Raw genomic sequence first — 21,276 nt, forward strand, 5'->3', positions numbered from 1 at the left:
TACGATAGCGGTCTATAAAATTGTGAACCGTGTAGAAAAGTTGAGTAAAGAAGTTTCTTTCCCATAACAACCAGCAGTCACCAATGACATTTATAGGCAGCAAGTTGAAAACCTAGAGAAGTACTTCTTTACATACCACAGTCAACCTGTGGAATTCGTTGCCAGGGGATGTTGTATAGGCCAAAACTATAAAGGGATTCAAAAAAGAATTAGATAAGTTCATGAGGGATAGGTCCTTCAATGGCCATTAGCCAAGCTGGTCAGGGATGCAACCTATGCTCTGGGCAGTCTGAGCCTCTGACTTCCAGAAGCTAGGAGTGGACAAGAGGGGATGAATCCCTCTATTGCCTGTTCTGTTCATTCCTTCCGAAGCACCTGGCCAATCAGGGTACTGGGTTAGATGGACCATTGGTCTGACCTATTATGGCTGTTCTTAAGATTGCCAGCAAACCAAAAGAAATCCGTGTATTTGCACAGTTCTACTAATATAACACACTGATCTCCATCTAAATTTCATTGGAAGAAAATGAACAAAATAATAGTACCATCCACTAGTTTTCATTTATCTAATGTGGTTTAACAATTCCATAGGAACAAGAGATGAGAGGTCTTCAGAACTGGGCTAAACGTGTCCTTGAGCTTGAAGCTACAGTGTCTCTTCTGCAAGAAGAACTAGATGAGAGGAAAAAGCACTTAAGCTCTTCTGAATACAAGGAGCAAAAACCCAAGAGAGGCTTGTTTGCTAATCTAAAGTCTACAGTAGCAGTCACTTCTAAAACACCTGTTGGCAAAACCTTGGGGAAATCTGAAGACTCTCCAACTATGTCAAGAAAACAAGCTATTTTTGCACGTAAAGTAAAAGAATAACTCTAATCCTTGCTGCATTAACATGTCTGTATTGACAAGGCCCATCAGCTGTAATTTTGAACTGATGTTAACAGTTGGAATTTGGGTGGACGAAAAAAGGCTAGTATAGATACAGCCTTACCATCAATGTAACTGGGAGGATAAGCTATTAATAGGAATGACAACTTTCCTTCTGTCAGTGTCTTCTTTAATAACTAAAGACGACACGTAAATGTAAACCTAAATTGGGATTCTTATGTAACTGTTGGTGTGGAGATCTGCTGTGGAAATACAGCAGGTATGGATTTCCACGTTGCAGGAGAATGGGTGCCTTGTGTCAAGGTTAGTGGTACATTCCTGTCTTTTACTTTCCTTGTTTCTTTTTACACTTGCTTCCAACACTCAAAATGGCATTTGCGCTCGACCAAACAGCTTGTTCACTTTCACTGTTTCATTAGCTAGTAGATATTGTTTGTAGAGGAGCTGGCTTCCTCACAGTTAATCTTATGCTTGATTTGAATTGAACTAGTAATCTTATACTTGATGTCAGTTTACTGTGGAATTAAAATGAGAGATTTGGTACTAAGATTTCATTTAATGATAGTCAGATGATGGAATGGTAAGGAGCCACTGTTCATTTTAAATGCTTCTGTCATAATCATGATTGCCTTGGTTTGCTTGGTGTCTATTTGAAAATCCCTCATTGAATTGTGTATGCAGTAGACTTCTTAAAATGTACTTCTAATAAAGCTTGTTTTTTTTCAAGTCAATTACATATTAGATCATTTTAAGATTTGGTGTTAAACGGTAATTAGATCATCAGATAATTGATTTGTCCTGAGAGTCCCTGTGTCTTAACTTTTGTTTCTATTGAAGTATGATGCACTTGAAATCAAAGTTTAGGAGCAAGAGAGCCAGTACCTCATCTTAAAAGAAAACTTTGTCTAGAAATTTAATGGGGCTGGGACTGCATGGTGATTATAACCAGAAATAGTTGTTTGTTTTTAGCCAGATAATAGAATAACTACTTCAGAAATGTGTGCCAGTCACAAGGTTGTAGGAGTTGAGCAATTGCCTTTGCATGGTTTAATGGTGGCTGATTTTGTTGTGCTATACTGTCAGCATTACACAGCTATGTATAGGAACCCTTGAGTCAGGTAAGAGGTTTTTTGGCAAGTTCTCAGCTTTCAAGCAGTGCCACACAGAAAACTAGCTATGATCAAAGTGATATTTTGGTGTCAGTGGGGATGGTGGTGGATGTAAAAGTGTTGATTTGGGATTTAGCCATACCCCCTAACTATGGATGTATTATCTGAGTTGCTAAATTATGCAGCAGGTTGATTATGTAGGAATTAAGCAATATGTTACAGTTAAATCATGAAATGGGGTTTCAAGCAAGGGAAGTTGTATAGTTGGAGAGTTAGGTGAGTGGTGTGCATTCTTGTGGTCAGAGAAACCTGGGCTTGCAAAACCTAGCAACCTGTATCTTTGGAGTACAAAGATTAGAGGTGTTGAAGTTTATACAGCTCAAAAAACCCACCTCCTGACTGAGGCCATATTTACAGGGACTAGAGTGGCATAATCCTGTACTATAGAGGCTGCCTACAGTGAGTTTTTTATTTTTCATTGCTGTAAGAACTCTGTTCTCATGTAGCAGTAGCTAGGTAGAGAGGCATTCTTTTCTCAGTGTAGCTGCATCTACACTGGGGCTAGGTTGGCATAGCTATAGTGGTCAGGGGTGTGGATTTTTCACACCACTGAACACTGTAATTGTTGACCTGTGTTTTAAAGCGTAGACCAGACCGGAGTTAGAGGTTGTCACTAACATTGTGAAACACTAGATGGAGCAGCATTACTATTGCAACACTCAGATGATCATGTTCCTGTAATTCAAAGCCCTGGTCTCGAAATTTCCTCTTCCCTTTGTTAGTACCAAATACTCCTAACTGGTTAAGTGAGTGTTTCAGTCTGTTAAAACTTATGCTAATGTGTACTCAGGGACTTCATATATTCACTAGGAATTGGGATTTTCTGATCTAGGAAGCACGAGTTACTCTCCCGAAAAGCAATATCCAATGGGGTTATTTGTCCTATCAAAACAGGTATCCACTGGTTTATAAATGGACTCATCACAACCATGGCAAATTCCAAAGAAACAGCCTTCTGGTAGCTTGAACGCCATCTGGATCAAGCTCTAGCTCAGTCCTTAAACTGAATATCCAGCCAGACCACCTTTATGTCCATCACTGGCACTCAAGAAAAGATCAGAAATGAGGATAATAAATGGAGGTTCTCATTTTAAATACTTTGGTTTATTACAGTAATCTGATAACATGAATAGGAACCTTGATAAACCCCAGTCATAGATTTCAGTTTAGATGTCCCCCGCCCCCCAACATTACATAAAATATGGCTTAAGTTAAACCAAACATGCTTCCATCTTTCACCTACATTTGAACAAGTAACAGGGTACAGTTCATTACACCTGCATTTCTCAATGCTGCACTAGCTCTGCAAACACATAATGAATTTGATCCAGTGTATGGCTCCTAGACTTTTTCTGCAACTAAGATGACTTAGCATTTCCCAATGCTAACTTAAATTTTGAAAATGTTCAGGCTTTCCTAAATGTTTCAGTACACAGTGGTGCCTAGTGGCACTGTAGAAGATTGAGGTTTTGGCAGCTATTTTGGAATTGACTACTGGTGGGTAGTTCAGAATTGTAGGATAAGAACCACTGAGCTAGATATTTCTGCTAAAATATTCAGCAGTGAAATGGCTGTCTTGAGATTTCTGAACTCCTCCTCCTGAGATGAATGGGTATAAGAGGCAAGATTAATTTAAGTGATGCTATACAAAACAAAAATAGTTCTTTTGGTTAACATCTGAACACTGACACGATCTGATCCTGCATTCCTTGTACACAGAAAACTGTCAGCCTGGCCTATAAAGTGGCTACTTACTGTAATTTGCAGGACAAACTACTATGGTACAAGTTTAAATTTAAAAAGTTTGTTTATTAAAATAAAAAAATCACCATACAGTAAAAATATTTACAGTCTGTGGTAGTTAATCTGCACATTGACCGACTTCCTTCATTCAGAAACCTGCTACGCTTTACTAAAAAAGAAAAGCAATGGATGTTTATACTGCTCCCTTTGTTTGGACTGCAGGTACACTAAAGCCTCACCAGTAGTTAGCCTCTTTTTAAAGCTTCCGTAAGTACCCTTTACCATAAATGGTTTTGGTTGTAAGAACAGCCCAGACTTTTTTATACAAAGGAGGACAAACAGGCAGTCACATTGTAACTGTGCTGGTTATGCTTTTTGATAACTAAAACATATTCAACTTGATAATTCACTTCATGACTGAGAATTGGTTTAAATACAGTTTTGTTAATACATCTGGATTCTAACAGAATATACATTAAGAACACCACCTATGTAACAAGTAAATCAGTCCATGTTTTTAACTGTTGGTTATGAATTAGTAGTAATTACGTACTGAAAAGCAGAACCAGGGTGCTAACACTCACTCCAGTGTAATTTCACTGATTACAGTTGCTTATAAGGTGTGGTGCATTTAAAAACATTCTTTTTGGCTAATCTTTAAAATGGCTTTCAGTTCAATTAATTGAAACATTAGGAATATATTACTGAATCACTCTAAAATTCCTATTAAGATACTTATAGAAAACATTCTCATGGGTAATAGATGGATCACAGTGTTTCAGAATACTGAGGGCCAGATCCTGCTCCCTTCAAAATACAGGGGAGATTTGCCACTGACTTAACCCGGGGGGGGGGGATGAATTTTGAGGAGGTGGTTCCCGGCTTAAATTCACAGTGCTCTATATGCAGAGCAAGAAAATATGCTGTCTTTTCTGACACATCTAGCACAATAATTACACCGTCTTATAATGCAATTTCACAATATCTCAGGTCTGATTCTTACCTTGATGCCTGTAAAAGACACTTTTTTCAAATCTTAACAGTGTAAATGCTTGAGCTGTGCATAAATGCCAAAGATAATTAAGTGTAAAAAAATTACCTTTAATCCTCTTTAAGGGGATGATTACATCCTAAATATTAATCTTGCAACAAGATACAGTTCTCCAGATACTGATCTAAAATAACCAGAGGCTATACAAATACAAAGCATGATTTTCATGATGTGCTATCTTGCAAAAAGCTAATTTGGGAGCAGAAATTCTTTAACTTTTCCTTCATAAGTTCATATTTATCTTCAGCCTTCTTACATTTTCTTGTAAGGCATGCTATCATTTAGGGATTTCCCCAACTTCTTCTGTTTGCAGCTGCAAATGCTTTGTAAGTTTGTATTGGTGAGACTGTACTCTTTGTTTTCAAAGCTTGTCTTGTTTGGATGTTTGTTTAGGCAAATAAAAAGATATCTAAAGAGAACTCTAACTGTAAGCAGAGTGATCATTCAAATTAAATTAACCATAGAGAAACGGTTTATTTCTAGGCAGAATGATTCTTCCTGTGGAATTTCAGCCTCCAGTTTCAGAAGCCACAATCTGTTAGGATATCCAAAAACATGAAATAACTGGTCTGCCCAGTTTGTCCGAACAATAGTCTCTGCCAACTAGAAAAGTTTCTTTGTTCTATGGCTGCTGTTGATACTGCCCTTCTGTTGCTGTGTAGAAATCATCTAGCACACTCTGTAAATAATCAAATGTTGGCCTCTCTTCTGCTTTATCTTTCCAGCATGTTTTCATAATATCATAAAGCTCCGCAGGACAGGTTTCCGTGCGTGGCATGCGGTACCCACGCTGAAGAGCAACCATCACATCAGCATTACTCATACCTAAAACAAAACAAATGATTTTTAGAAGCAGATTTTTGTGTCAATGATCAGAGTAGAGCACCTTCTTTTGCTGTTACTCCACACCCCAAAAACTCATACTAAATTAATTAATCTAAGTGGGGCAATGCAAGTTTTTTTAATTAAAGCTAGCAAATAGATGCTGTGCATATACATAGTATGACAGTCTCTGCCTCAGAGCTTAAATATAAACTCACACGCAAAAACCCTTTAATGTAGGGTTAAGGTTGTAGATAGTGCTCTCTGTTCCTCATGCCTTGCCAGAACATGAGTTAAATTCCAAAAATCCAAAGGTTGGAAAACCAGGAAATAGAGGGTTCTGCCTCAAGGCCCTCTCTGTATTCACAACTTGTGCACTGTGGCATGTCAGGCTCTGTAACTATTTTGAAAAGCTGTGTCATGCAATCTCTTTTACAAGGGAGGTACAGTATTCTACATAAGGGATACACCCCTTGCCCCCCATGGCCATTGCTCGTTCCAGAAAGTGAAGGGAATACATATTTGTGTCCTCAGGCCTATATTTTCTCAAGCCTAGCTTTCGGCTTTGTAAATAGCTTAGAGTATCAGTCTAGTTCAGTGTAAGCAGCCTTTCCACTGTCACAGGAGACTTCAGTCCTTTACCTGGATTATGTCCAGCCTGAAACCCCTAAGGCCTTCAAGAGGTACACCTCTTAATACTGGAGACAGAATCCCGTGTTTAGATCACGCAGTAATCTTCTGTACTGTTTTTGAGACGCCTTTACTCCCTGCACATAAAGGGGGGAGAGGCTCCTCTGCCTACAGCCTGATCTTCTATTGGGCCCATTGATGATACCAACACCAGCCTCTGTACAGAGCTTCTCTTACCAGACTGGTAAAGTATCTCTTGGGTCCTGTGTATCAGAGGACTAGCTGTGTTAGTCTGGATCTGTAAAAGCGGCAAAGAGTCCTGTGGCACCTTATAGACTAACAGACGTTTTGGCGCATAAGCTTTTGTGGGTGAATACCCACTTCATCAGATGCATGTAGTGGAAATTTCCAGAGTATAAATATGCAAGCAGTCTGGTCTTAGCACCACCTTTGACCATGGGCTCAGTGAGAATCTCTTTAGCCCTAATCTGCGAGACAGTCCCTCACCCTGCACAATCTGGTATTGGTTAAATCTGAAGCCACCTTGAAGAACAAACTGGCCCAGCCTTTTAAAGTTCAGAAGCCTTGGTGCCACAGGTAGTAACCAGTGTCTACTCCTCACCTAGTACTGACACCAATTCTGAAGCTGCCTTTCCTAGTACTTCATCACCAGACTAGATGTCTAACTGTGTAAGAAGAACACATTTCCCCAGAGGAGGTGTTTCTTCTGTTTTACATTCTTTCTCTTCTGTACACCCAGACCCAGGGGGCCTCCCAAACAGCACCACTGTAATTTCATCTCTGTACTTCTTCAGAACTGGATGCTCAATGCTGACAAACTTGGTCTCACTGGTTTGGATCCTAATGACACCTTCAGCTTGGGTAGATTTCCACCCCCTAGTCAGGCTGCGAGGCACCCTGCTACATACTTTTTCCACTGCCTGTACCTGCTCCTCTGGTTCCAGTTTGAAATCTCTTCAGGGTACCTTCAACTTCTTTGTACTTGGAGGCTACCTCACTCTACCTCAGGACACCAGACCTCTTCTCACCTCAAACCCACAACTCATGGAAAGAGATGCATGGCCGCCTTCAGTTACTTATGTAGCCTTACATATAGGAATCCTTGAAAACCCTTTTTGAAAGCTGCAAGACCAGCAACGACCTCAGTGCTAGCATTGGGGCCCCCCTTTGGCACAGATAGTCCCACTAGCCATCATGGGACCTCAGTCTTGCCCTAACAAAGTCACTGGACCCTTATGAGCCTCTGGCTTGAACTTTTCAAGCACATTAATCAAAATAACCTTCCTCCTAGCAATTACATCTGTTCTGAAGATGAGTGAATTTAGGGCTCGATGGCTACTCTACATCTTTAGCATTATAAACCACCATACAAAAGTCTCTTCATGACTAAGGTAGTCTGATATCCACCTTTCTCAATCTGTGTTTTTTCTGGCAACCTTACTCAACTCCAGGGAACTTCATCTCCATGCCTTATAGGTGCTTGGTCTTTAGCTGCTTGGGATTCACAAGGAAGATTTAGGCTGCCAAGTAGGAGGGATTCTGTAGCCAAGTGTGGAGGGCACTTCCATGGGAAGCTCAAGTTCCAGGGCCCTTGTTTGTTTACGTTATACACAGTGGTAAATTATACCATAACCCACTGAATAGGGTACTCTTCAAATCCCTTCTCCGCTTCAAGCAGAGCATGCAGTTGAAACTGGGATTCCCATAACCTGGATGAGTGCTTTCATCACTGGGTTAAAGATTATAAACAGGGCCCCCCTTCTTCTACTTTAAAGCATGCCTCCTAGATCATGGCCAAAGGCAAGAGACATGCTTAGCATGTGAATCCTGGTATTAACTTATGTCTAACTAAGCCTAAGTGAGCTGTTTGTTTGGTGTCAAGACTTAGGACACTCTATGTAGGTCTGGCTCCCCCAGTGACTTAACACTGGAAACTTAAGTGTGTACAGTGTTGCACAGCAGCTGGACAGATTTTGTGAATGCCACTGGTGCCTAACTGGGGGACATAAGCCTCTAAGTTCCCCTTGTGACATCTGTCCGTTGCTCTTCTTAAATTATCATTTCTTCCCCTGTTTTACAAATAGTGAGACCTAACTGCCAAACAATCTAATTGGAATAGGAAATGTTGAACGCTGTTAAGTCTTACCTAGCAAACTACTAGTCCCTGGTTTAAAGACTCAGGTTAGGAGAGCTGCTGTACCCTCCATAAGTCTCCCTAACCATTGTGGTTCAAGGCTCAGTATAGGAATCTGGTGCTACAGTTAGTATTTAGCTAAGAATTTCTTGCCTACTCTCCAGCTGCTCAAGTGGGAATGCAGAGAGGCTTTTAGAGCAGAAAAAGGTTACTAACTTGTAACTGTTCTTCGCATTCACGTAAGCTGCCCACCTTCCCCTGTGCTTCAGCATAACAGCAGGAGGCTCAAGAGTGGGAGAAGGAACTGAGCTGGGTAGGGGTGAACTCCCTTCTACCACACAGGACCATATCATCACAGGAGAACTCTGGTGGAGTTCTCTAATGGACATAGTTTTGGAATTTGATACCAGGGTATTATCCCACAAATATAAGTGACTCCTGCAGAGTAGTGAATGATAAAATCTTTTTAAGGTGACACTTTGATATAACCTTAACCTCTGTGCATGAGGGAAATCACAGTACCTTATTCTTTTCTCCTCAGTGTCTACTGAACAAAGGCCTGTACTGCACAGAGCAGTTCACAGATTCTAAGCTCTGCAGTGCTGCTGGTACTCATCCAGTCCTTGTGCTGCATACCCCAGGCCACAGAACTTCCCTGTTTGCTACACGAACGGTCATCTGAACTGGCTGAGTGGAAGTGCTGAGTCAGAATTTGTCTGGGCTACAGTAAATGGTAGGTTGAGTTAGGGAGGGTGAGATACTTTTAGTCTCAGTTGCTATGTGTAAAGGGGCAGAATTAAGGTCACCGCAAAGCCTTATCTCCCCCTGTGGTTGGATTGACATTTTATTTTGGGAATTAAGCTACCCCAATCTGGAAGATCACAGGGTATGGCTGAACCCCTGCACTCAGAGCTCTCCTGTTGTGGAATGTCTCAAAGACAATGCTCTAGACTTCGCAGAACCACCTTCCGCTCCCTTAGGCTGACAGGGCACAAGGCTTAACTAAGTCTTGCATATGGATTTCTTTGGAATTTGAGAAAATTGAGGGGAGCATGACTGAGTAAGAGGACTAGATACTCCTCAGGGTCCCATAGTTAGCAACTGGAGGTACCAATAGATATGAAGAGGAGTCTGGCCATGCCTCTCCCTTACTGGCACAATATTTTCTCCCACAAAGAGGTAGGGTAGGGGACAAGGGGAGCTCTGTACCCTTTCCCATCAGGGCACCAACCCTACTCACACTCAGATCCCCCATGTCTGTGTAGGGTGCAGCAGGTTTTGGGAAAGAGATTGCAGGGTTCTCTTTCTCCTCGTATCTACTGCTCAGGAAGTGCAGAGATGTAATCTAAATGATCACATCAAGCACACCACTGGCTCCTAGGCATAGAGTGTCTCTGTCATAAATATAAAGGGAAGGGTAAACCCCTTTGAAATCTCTCCTGGCCAGGGGAAAGCTCCTCTCACCTGTAAAGGGTTAAGAAGCTAAAGGTAACCTCGCTGGCACCTGACCAAAATGACCAATGAGGAGACAAGATACTTTCAAAAGCTGGGAGGAGGGAGAGAAAAAAGGGTCGGTCTGTCTGTCTGTATGCTGGGTCTTTGCCAGGGATAGACCAGGAATGGAGTCTTAGAACTTTTAGAAAGTAATCTAGCTAGGTATGTGTTAGATTATGATTTCTTTAAATGGCTGAGAAAAGAATTGTGCTGAATAGAATAACTATTTCTGTGTATCTTTTTTGTAACTTAAGGTTTTGCCTAGAGGGGTTCTCTATGTTTTTGAATCTAATTACCCTGTAAGATATCTACCATCCTGATTTTACAGGGGGGATTTCTTTATTTCTATTTACTTCTATTTTCTATTAAAAATCTTCTTGTAAAAACTGAATGCTTTTTCATTGTTCTCAGATGCAAGGGTTTGGGTCTGTGGTCACCTATGCAAATTGGTGAGGCTTTTTATCCAACATTTCCCAGGAAAGGGGGGGTGCAAGTGTTGGGAGGATTGTTCATTGTTCTTAAGATCCAAGGGTCTGGGTCTGTAGTCACCTAGGCAAATTGGTGAGGCTTTTTACCAAACCTTGTCCAGGAAGTGGGGTGCAGGGTTTTGGGAAGTATTTTGGGGGGAAAGACGCGTCCAAACAGCTCTTCCCCAGTAACCAGTATTAATTTGGTGGTGGTAGCGGCCAGTCCAAGGACAACGGGGGGGAATATTTTGTACCTTGGGGAAGTTTTTGACCTAAGCTGGTAAAGATAAGCTTAGGAGGTTTTTCATGCAGGTCCCCACATCTGTACCCTAGAGTTCAGAGTGGGGGAGGAACCTTGACAGTCTCCAAAAAATATTCCCCTAGCTCTTTTAAGGGTCAGATCTGTGAATGCATGATTTCCCAAAATGATGGCATGCAGCATTTCCCTACTCTCAGCTCTCCTTTCTGGCTCAAGCTCCACCTGCCTGCCAGGCACCTATTTTTTTTTTAAGGCTTTATGCATGGGGCATGGCCCTACATATGTCCCTCAAGAAGCTGCCATTTGGGGGTGAGGAAAGTGACTTTTCCAACTGCAGACAACAGGGTGAGTGAGACTAAGGGCTCTCTCTAAGAGCCTCAAAAGTCTCAATGCTAAACTTGCCCAAATTGTCTCCTGAACTGTAAGCAACCTGCAGTAAGCTCAAGAGCCAAAACTGGGGCCTTGAGGAATCTTGGACAAAGTTGCACAAGACTAGAACCAAGGGCTGCTCAATTCCAAACTAATGGTTTAGCTAAAAAAACCCATCCTTCAGCCTACGCCTCTCAGCATTGAAGGTAGGGCTCTGAAAGTAGCCACCATCTAATTATATGGTTTTTGTGACTTGCCCACCATCACAGTGGAGGCTGGAACAGACCCTAGGTCTCACATCCTAGCCCATTCCTTTAATCACATGTCCAGCTCTTTCTATTGTCCCTGCCCCTTTCATTCCACACTGTTTCTATGCTAATAGTCTAGCATATGTGACTAGTTCATTTCACACATGTACTTCAAAAGGCAGTGCAGTACAGAGGCTGAGGCTTGGGACTGTCATACAAAAGGACCTGGATTCAAGTTCCAGCTCTGTTGTAAGTAAGTGCCTTTGTGTAACTCCTGCAGGTATGAAGAATGCCAGTAGCCTTCATCTCATGTAGAGGTAGGAGAGTCCATAACAAAATCGGTGGTGGGTAGACAGCTCCAGCTGATAGGAACCAAAGCAGCGACTACATTGGCACACTACAGAACCAAGCAAAACAGCCAAGTTTTTTACTAATGGATTTTTAGAGTGGTATCCTGGTACCAGATACTTCATGTTCCCTCTCTCCTTTGCTCTCAAGCTGTGGGCACGTAAGGGCAGTTTTATAACAGACTATGTTGGGAGGAGACCTGTATATTGGGAACCTCTTGGGCAAATGACCCCAAACTTGTGCCACACACTACTCCTACCCCTGCTGGGGCACAGTAAGTTTCAAGGCAATCTGCCTATGTATGGGGATTTTAGAGTACTTAGAAAAATCAGCTGTGAACAGAAAGTCTGCTGTGACCTGTAACTACTGAAGAGTTGCTAGACAACAGCTGAGAGAAAGGTAGTATTCTCATCAGAAGGGGAATTGAAGCAGAGTGCGATCAAATGCTTTGGCCAAAGTCACACACAAGCAATCTGTGATGAAACTGATAATTGAACCCAGATCTTCTGAGTGCCAGTCTGGCATCTTAACTACAAGATCATTCACTCTCTACCATGTGCTTCATTCAGAGCATAGGATAAAGAATAATTGCCTTTTCTTCTCCAAATACAAACAGTCTCTGTCATTCTCTCCATTATACAGCCTAGAGGGAAGCTGGATAAATCCAGAGAAGCTGGGAGAAGAGCTTTCAGGGAATGCTTCCATCTTCCCTCAAACTTACAGCTGCCCCTCTTTCCCTAAAACCCACAAAATAACCAAAGCCTGTTGTGAAAATTGTGACACCTGAGGAGGGCTTCCAGGAGCTGTAAACTAGTCCGATAGAGGAGAGAGAATGGCCACATGGAATGGGTACAAAATATATCGGAAGGACAGAACAGGTCGTGCGGGGGTGGGGATGGGGGTAGGGGGGAGTGGCACTATATGTGAAAGAAAATGTAGAATCAAATGAAATAAAAATCTTAAATGAATCCACATGTTCCATAGAATCTCTGTGGATAGTAAATCCATGCTCTAATAAGAATATAACAGTAGGGATCTATTATCGACCACCTGACCAGGACAGTGATAGTGACGATGAAATGCTAAGGGAGATTAGAGAGGCTATCAAAATAAAAATCTCAATAATAGTGGGGGATTTCAATTTTCCCCATATTGACTGGGTACATATCACCTCAGGACGAAATGCAGACACAAAATTTCTCGATACTTTAAATGACTGCTTCTTGGAGCAGCTGGTACAGAAACCCACAAGGGGAGAGGCAACTCTCAATCTAGTCCTGAGTGGAGCGCAGGATCTGGTCCAAGAGGTAACTATAACAGGACCGCTTGGAAATAGTGACCATAATATAACAACATTTAACATTTCTGTGGTGGGAAGAACACTTAAGCAGGCCAACACTGTGGCATTTAATTTCAGAAAGGGGAACTATGCAAAAATGAGGAGGTTAGTTAAACAAATTAAAAGGTACAATGACTAGAGTGAAATCTCTGCAAGCTGCATGGACACTTTTCAAAGACTCCATAATAGAGGTGAAACTTAAACGTATACCCCAAATTAAAAAAAACACAGTGAAAGAACTAAAAAAGAGCCACCGTGGCTTAACAACCATGTAAAAGAAGCAGTGAGAGATAAAAAGGCATCTTTTAAAAAGTGGAAGTCAAATCCTAGTGAGGTAAACAGAAAGGAGCATAAACACTGCCAAATTAAATGTAAAAATGTAATAAGAAAAGCCCAAAAGGAGTTTGAAGAATAGCTAGACAAAACTCAAAAGGTAATAACAAAATGTTTTTTAAGTACACCAGAAGCAGGAAGCCTGCTAAACAACCAGTGGGGCCCCTGGACGATCGAGATACAAAAGGAGCACTTAAAGACGATAAAGTCATCGCAGAGAAACTAAATGAATTCTTTGCTTCAGTCTTCATGGCTGAGGATGTTAGGGAGATTCCCAGACCTGAGCCATCTTTTGTAGGTAACAAATCTGAGGAATTGTCACAGATTGAAGGGTCACTAGAGGTGGTTTTGGAATCAATTGAGAAACTTCACAGTAACAAGTCACTGGGACCAGATGGCATTCACCCAAGAGTTCTGAAAGAACTCAAATGTGAAATTGAGGAACTATTAACTATGGTTTGTAACCTGTCCTTTAAATCAGCTACTGTACCCAATGATTGGAAGATAGCTAATGTAACGCCTCTAGAGGTGATCCTGGCAATTACAGACCGAGAAGTCTAACGTCAGTACCAGGCAAATTAGTCGAAACAATAGTAAAGAATAAAGTTGTCAGACACATAGAAGAACATAAATTGTTGCGCAAAAGTCAACATGGTTTCTGTAGAGGGAGATCATGTCTGACTAATCTATTAGAGTTCTTTGAGGGGGGGTCAACAAACGTGGACAAGGGGGATCCAGTGGACATAGTGTACTTAGATTTCCAGAAAGCCTTTGACAAGGTCCCTCACCAAAGGCTCTTACGTAAATTAAGTTGTCATGGGATAAGAGGGAAGATCCTTTCATGGATTGAGAACTGGTTTAAAAGACAAGGAACAAAGGGTAGGAATAACTGGTAAATTTTCAGAATGGAGAGGGGTAACTAGTGGCGTTCCCCAAGGGTCAGTCCTAGGACCAATCCTATTCAAGTTATTTATAAATGGTCTGGAGTGAGGTGGGAAAGTTTGCAGATGAGTGTACAGGGCCAGATTCAGATCACCAGTGCATTTCTGAAGTAATTGCATTAGAACCAATTGAGTTATTCTGGTGTAGCCGATCAGAATGCAGCCAATAAAAAGTTCCTTTTTTCGATCACCAAGAGGGGGAGTAGTTAACAGTGTGTCGGCAAATCATACCGTCAAATGGCAGATCTGAATGTGAATGAAGTGGATCTTTCCGAGGTGAACAAAGCTAAGCACATTTCAGAGATTAACACATTCATTAGGTGGAAGGGATAGCGTTACATTGTATTCAACAGTACATTTTGCCAGCTTATTTACGGACAGTAGTATTAGAAATAAAGGAAACCACTTGTTTGGTCTCTAAACTACAGGAAGAGCACTGCAGCAAAGCTGCTGGGGGCAACCAGACAGAACAAAGGAAATATGCTCAAATGAGAATATGGAGGGGAGTTTGATGCTTTATTTTGCTCACGGAGGACCAAATTATGCCTAGTTCTCTGTGGATGCATGGAAAACAGGGTCTGCTCTCTCCATGTGTCTGTGGGGTCCCTACGGTCTCAAAAAGGGGCAGAGAGGAGGTAAATCCGTTTATCTCCATAAAGTGAGTCAGCATACACTGGGAAAGCAGGACGTAGTGTCCGAAAAGACAGTGGAAGCTATGCAGGCACTCCACAACTGCATTGGCAACTTTGTTTTTTATATTCAAAATGTCTATATAAATGACAGTTACACTATCCAGTACCTTATTGGATGAATAAGCCAGCGCTTTTTCCTTTTAAAAGAAACAGTCGTGGTTGTCCTCTCTTACAGGCCTGTAAGGTGAGTTCTTATATTTTTTAACATTTATATTTTAAATTCCCTGCAAATAATTTCTTAAATATTAACACTGGAAATGGGCCTGAGTCGGAAAATTCAGATCCGGATCCAAACATTTCCAAATTTCAGAGATGTTTGGATCCAGGGTTTTGGTTTCAGTCCAGCACAAAAATAGATCTCAGCTATGAAATCTGGATCTGGATCAGAACTCTTCATTTGGGCCCATGTTTAATATTTGCATTCAATTTTCCATATGGTGAAAAGCATTGAAATGGTCCAAGTTACAACAGTGCAAATGCACTTGCTTTTGAGACTATCAGTGAAATAGGATGTCATCATAGGACAAGAGTCTCTTGCTGCTACACAAATGCAGAGCAAGGTCAAGGCGCTTACGGAAAATACAAGTAGAGAGCAAGTCAATGAGACATTTATCTTCCCTGCAGAATGCTCCGATGCTCTATTACAATGACTTTATTTCTGTCAATTTAATAATGTTATCTGATGAGCGTCAGTGCACAAGAACAACAGTTGCTCACCAGGGGCTTCATCCTGCCGGGTGTTAAGCACTCTGGCTCTAATCCCAAAAAGCATGTAAGTGCGTTCCTATTTTTAAGCAGTGAATCGTGCCATTGAATGGGAATGTTCATGTACTTAAGTGCTTTGCTGGATCAGGGCTAGAATGCTCAGCATTTTGCCAGATCAAGCCCTGCACCTTTACTGTTCTGCTACATTCTGAATGCATGGGGCAAATACGCCCATTTTGTGCTTCAGCCAATTTGTGAAAAGCCTACCTGTAAACATGATTTCTAGTTTTCAAGAGAATAATGGGGAGTTCTTTCTTTTAATCAACGTTTATTAATGACACATTTTAAGTACACATGCCAAGACACAACATGATGAGCACGTATATAAATGTGTATACTGAATAAATAATATTTCCCAGCTATACAGCTTGATTGGTTGTCATAGATTCTGGTATAAGTTAAAGATACAAAGGAGTAGCAGTGTGTCTCTAATTTTCCAAGACACTGTTATGGGTAGACTATTTCTTAATGAACAGTTTCACCAGAACCATATATTATTTAATTGAAATTCATCCTGAATGCACATCTCTTACACGGTTCATAATCTTATACAGGATGCTAACTTATGAGTCTGAGGCAGTGCTAACAAACGTTAGCCGTTAAACTTGGCAGGATGCAGAACCAATTCCTTATGTTGAGCCCTCTTATTTTACTAACATCCAGTATTGGTGATTGTTAGGAGTAACTGATCACAGGTATGGAGGGAGAATCTAGATCTGAAAGGAGGTACGTGTAATAGAGAGCAGATGATGCCATTGAATGTATCCAATATTTGACATATTGTACGATCAGCTGGAAATTAGTTTCTCAACAACTGGTTCAAATTGTTTGCCTACAAAATCAGATATTTGCATTTTATATTTCAAAATAGTTTCTGTAACTATAAGTCCCACTAATCACTTCAAGATTATCAGGAAGAAAAATAGCCATTGAACTTAGAAACAGAGTTCACAAAAACTCAGTTTTCTTGACTGTAAATGCTTTCTGCCAAATTGTATGTTTATACTCCCTTCACACTGGTGTTAACCCCTTGTCAAATATAATTCAAATCATCTCACAGAGCTTTAAACTGACTGCATATAAGACCTTAGATTTAGTTAGCTAGTTTTCAACTATTAGTAAAAAAATGTTGTAAGGTATTCTTACTAGAGCTGATTATTTTTAGTTATTTATTTTATACTATTTATTATTTCTACTCTTGAGGGACTATCTTTGCCTGGCTACTAAATATTGGTAGGACAAAGTTAGGACGTACTTTTCTTCCTGGAGTGTTATAGCCTAGACTTGATCTAACCTGACTAATGTGCTAAGCTGTGTTTTCGCAGCTGTTTGCCGGTCCCACAGTTATTTTGGTTACATGCTGGCTCTTCATATCACATTTTCAATATAAACCAGGAGATTTAACTTTGTATTTTCAATTCTTCAAATGAAACAAAGATTATTATATATATATATACACACACACACACACACCAGTTTGTGCAGATTTGTGCTGGAGAAAGCTCTTGGGAGCCTTTTAAACCTGCCAACAGTGTGATGTAAGGGTTGGAGTTCCCCTTCCAATCTCTGGCTACAATTAATTCATCCCTGACATATATGAATTATCTATGTAGCTCATAAAAATACCTGCAAAGAATTACTATTTTTCCAGTGGTATGCATCAGACTGCACTGGGTGTTAGGTATTTTTAAAAAAAATAAAACAAAACAAAAGAACTCCTCGGGGGGGATATTGTCCACACGTTTCTCAAAGGACACCCTTTCTCTCACTAGTTTAAAATCAAACCGGTGGAACGCTGTACTGTACTGTCAATATACTCCACATATTTTCCTGGAACAAAGCATAAATGGCAGCATGGCACTGCTTTTATGGAGGTAAAGATGGAAAATAGAATTTGTTGCGAAACTTTAAAACAAACATTTTTTGAGAGGTTCTAGGTTTTTCTTTTAATCAGGGCTAGAAGCTTTTACATTTCACAATTATAATTCATCTTAATAGCAAACTTCACGATACCCACGGATAGGTAAATTGGGTGACCCTCAAAATGTTAAGCGTTTGGGTTCAGTTATGATAAGCATATGTATCAGACTACCTCAGCTTTAGGGAGGATACCACAAATCGTCCAACCACACACAACTTCCACCTGATACTTTCTTGAGGAAGTGGCGCCTAATGGTTGATTAACTCACGCTAGTATGTTGAGTGGGTGTCTGCTGGGCCTGCTACCCATTCACATATTCAGGCCCTTATCTAACAAAGCATTTAAACATGATTAACTTTAAACATGTGAACAGTCCCACTGACTTCAGTACTTCTTGACTTCAATGGGACCACTCATGTGCTTAAGTGGTTTGCTGGATCAGAGTCTTCAGGAGCACTGAACATACCTACATTCGCTCTACCTTTTCTGGAGGTGACCTGGTCAGTACATTTTCCCCCTGTTCTAATCTGATGGAGACTCACCCTTCCCCCTCTTTCTCATTAGAGGAGCAACTGGAAAGTCTGGCCCCCCTAATGGAGTTGGGGATGGCAGGCCTGCTCCCACCATTCTAGCCCAGCGGGGCTTGAACTCCCTGTTCTAGCCCTTTGAAGCTTCATGCAGTCTGGGACGCAAAGCTCCGAAACGCTTGTACAGTGGTGCTTTGAGTGTTTTCAGAGTTTAAACAGCCAGAGCTGTAGGACCTAGCAGAAGGCATTGCTGGGAACTCCTATGCTTGAATGGGTATCTGCAGCTGTCAACTACCCTGGAATATATTAAGAAGGAAGATGGAAGGCCTCTAGGATTCTTCTTCCTCAAAACTATACCATGCAGTAAGTGCAGATGCTGGGTACATAGGAGTGTGGTTAAACTTCCCAACTTTCCCTCAGGAAGATGGGTGATTCTTAAGTGAACTCTTCAGAACCTCAAAAGGTGAAGCTCAGTGTGTATTTACACAATGGCATTCTGCTTCCTGGAGTGCTTGGGGAGTTGTTAAATGATGCATGAGCCAGGGGAAATAGATGAATAATTATATATTGTGGTGGAGCACCAGTTCAGCTATAGTTAAGGCTGAGAACCTCTTCCTGTTTAAAGGCTGACTTTTCTAAGTGTTCTAAACTCTGCTTGCTTACTTAGATTGGTTTGAAATTTCCTGTGCCTCATGGAGCTACAGGGTAGGGAAATGGTCCAAATGTGGGGTCATTTGAGCAAGGGGCTCCCTCGATACAGCCCTTTGGGGAAAAAAGCATTTCATAAAGTCTACAGATTCAGATTTTTTTGTTGGTTTTTTTTTTTTTGCACACACCTGGGGCTCAAACCATGGCTCTGGTCATCCCCCCAGCGGCTCTCGCTCACTGAACAATTTATCTCAGCTAGTGCATGGCATCCACTTCCCCTTTGGGGAAGCAATATTGAAAACATTATTAAAGGAACAGTCTAGCTTTCTAGAATGGAACGACAAACACTCACAGGCCAAACAGACTGCAATGTACATGTGCAGAAAAAGACTAGGCAAGACAGTTTCCAGCCAGCCTGATCTCACATGACCTTGATGGCTTGAGGAGACCTCCGGTGGACCTAGAACCTGAGCTAAACCCCAGCACTGTAACTTCAGACTGTACCCTTGGCAGAAGTCTGAGGAAGATCTGTAGGCATGTTGCTGCTATCTGCTTCTGCACAGTGACAGTTCTTGGTTTTTTGTTTTTAACTTCCGGGAAATATAATCGGACTACAGCAGATCATTCAGAAGTGGATCATACTATTTTCCAAAAGAAATGACACATACATTTGCTGCACAGTGCAGGGGATGTAGGGAGTGCAGGGAGATGAGAGGAGATTAAGGGGTAGAAGAGAAGAGTGGAATGAGGTAGGGGTGTTTAGGGCTGCAGCAAGGGGAGGGAGTGGGGCTTGCGGGCTCAGGTCAGGGTGGGGATGGACACTAGGATTTGGGACATGACGATAGGTGGCAGTGGGAGGATTAGGAGAAAGGGGGCTGTCAGCCTCACATTTTTCCCTGCTGTGTATGCCGGGATCCGGAGGGGCCCCTAGCGCCTCCCTCTGCCCCCCCCATCTGTGTGCCAGGACCGGAGGGGTCCTGCCACTCTCTCCCTGACCCCTCCTGGGCTTGCCCTTCTGGGTGGTCTGAGACCTTTTCCCTGCCCTGGTGTGTGCACTGGGATTTGGGCACACACCTCTGGGATTTGGGGGCCCTGCCTCTCCAGGGCATGGTCTGAACCCCTCTCCCTGCTCCCTGTCTGTGTACCAGAATCTAGAAACCCTGAAAATAACACCAATTTAAACCTTTGAAAACCAGGAAATACAGTCTGTGCTAATGCAACCTTAACTCTGCCCTCTTTGAGATCCTCCCCAATACACCCATACCATTTATACTTGCACTCTGCTTTTGTAGATAGTGCAGAACACTCAGGGGACAAGGCACGTCACCATGTGAGATAGAGCCTAACACCTTCTATTTGCTGAGGTGCGATGTACTGAAGAAGAGCTACCTACGCCTGCCCTTTACTCAAACACAGCTCACGCCACAACCCTACCTCTGCTAAATTTTACAGCCCCTTCACCCTTATACACAGGATGCCATCTCATACTATACTTCCATTTACCCACAGACCATGCTCGTACCCCACCTCACTGTCCCCAAGGCGAGAAGACACTTCTGCCCCACTATTGGCATAAGCTACATAGCCCATTGCTGAAATGAGGCATACTGGATCTCTCAAGGCACCTCTTTTCACACTGGGAAGAAGACAGGGAGCAAAGCTTAACTGCCCCCACACAAAAATAGCCACCGTGTTCCCCCCCATCCCCCCAGTCTTCTCATATCACAATCACACATCCCACAAGTTGGTCCACTAATCCTGCCACCATGCCACACAGCTAGACCAACACCACGAACAGAGCTGCTGTGCATGCAAATAATTCCCAGTGGCTGCTGCCAGCTCCAGAGTGCAGAGTTAAGGTTGTGTTAGCATCACCCTTACTTTCACTCTTTACTTCCTGGTTTTCAGCTGTTTTGAGTTTTGCTGTGCTTGACGCTCTGGAAAGGCATGAGGTTCCACAAGGCAACCTTAATTGAGCGTTAACAAAGGTTTTTGTTAGTCATATCTATCTATCTAACACCTTTATACAAGGTTTTTCTGTTTGCTTAACCCAGGGAAACTACGTAACTAATGCATTTTCCTGTAAAAATATCTTCAAACAAAAACAGATCAACATTAGGTTGCTTAATGAGGTCTGCCTAATGTAAGAAACCTCCAGCGTAGCCTTATGTCCCAGCTACCTTATCATCCAAGTGCCAATATTCCAATGGGAAATCAGCCCTTCTCTAGATTCCGCTTTCCTGTTCTTTTGTAGCGTCTAATGCTGACAAAATATTATGACTGTTTATGTAACAGCAGAATTGCTTAGTAGGTTTCATTTGAAATTCCACCTCTTCAAGAGCAACATTTCATTACTCACAAATAGCAGTGATACACAGCCCTAGAACGTGTAACATCACCGGTCTAGTCGATCATTAAACCATGTGAAGTGAGCTTTGGGAAATCAGGCTTAGTGACAGTTACTGGAAGT

At 41.8% G+C, this 21,276-nt stretch overlaps 2 protein-coding genes across 4 annotated transcripts in view; one reads left to right on the plus strand and one right to left on the minus strand.

Moving 5' to 3' along the window:
- LOC144260381 (kinesin-like protein KIF20A) overlaps window positions 1–867 on the plus strand; it is a 45,117-nt gene extending 44,250 nt beyond the window's left edge. The window contains exon 18 of the mRNA XM_077808996.1: window positions 592–867. Coding sequence (XP_077665122.1) covers window positions 592–867 — 276 coding nt within the window. The remainder of the gene's footprint in view (window positions 1–591) is intronic.
- Window positions 868–3,193: 2,326 nt separating this feature from the next.
- The window catches only part of LYN (LYN proto-oncogene, Src family tyrosine kinase), a 92,383-nt gene continuing 74,300 nt past the window's right edge, over window positions 3,194–21,276 (minus strand). For 2 of the 3 annotated variants that reach the window (XM_077810256.1, XM_077810257.1), the window contains one exon: window positions 3,194–5,673. In XM_077810256.1, the coding sequence (XP_077666382.1) occupies window positions 5,471–5,673 (203 nt within the window). In that variant the 3' untranslated portion in view covers window positions 3,194–5,470. The remainder of the gene's footprint in view (window positions 5,674–21,276) is intronic. The other variant, XM_077810255.1, reaches the window with a different exon arrangement.

Source organism: Eretmochelys imbricata, chromosome 2 (assembly GCF_965152235.1).
Source record: "Eretmochelys imbricata isolate rEreImb1 chromosome 2, rEreImb1.hap1, whole genome shotgun sequence".
NCBI lineage: Eukaryota > Metazoa > Chordata > Testudines > Cheloniidae > Eretmochelys > Eretmochelys imbricata.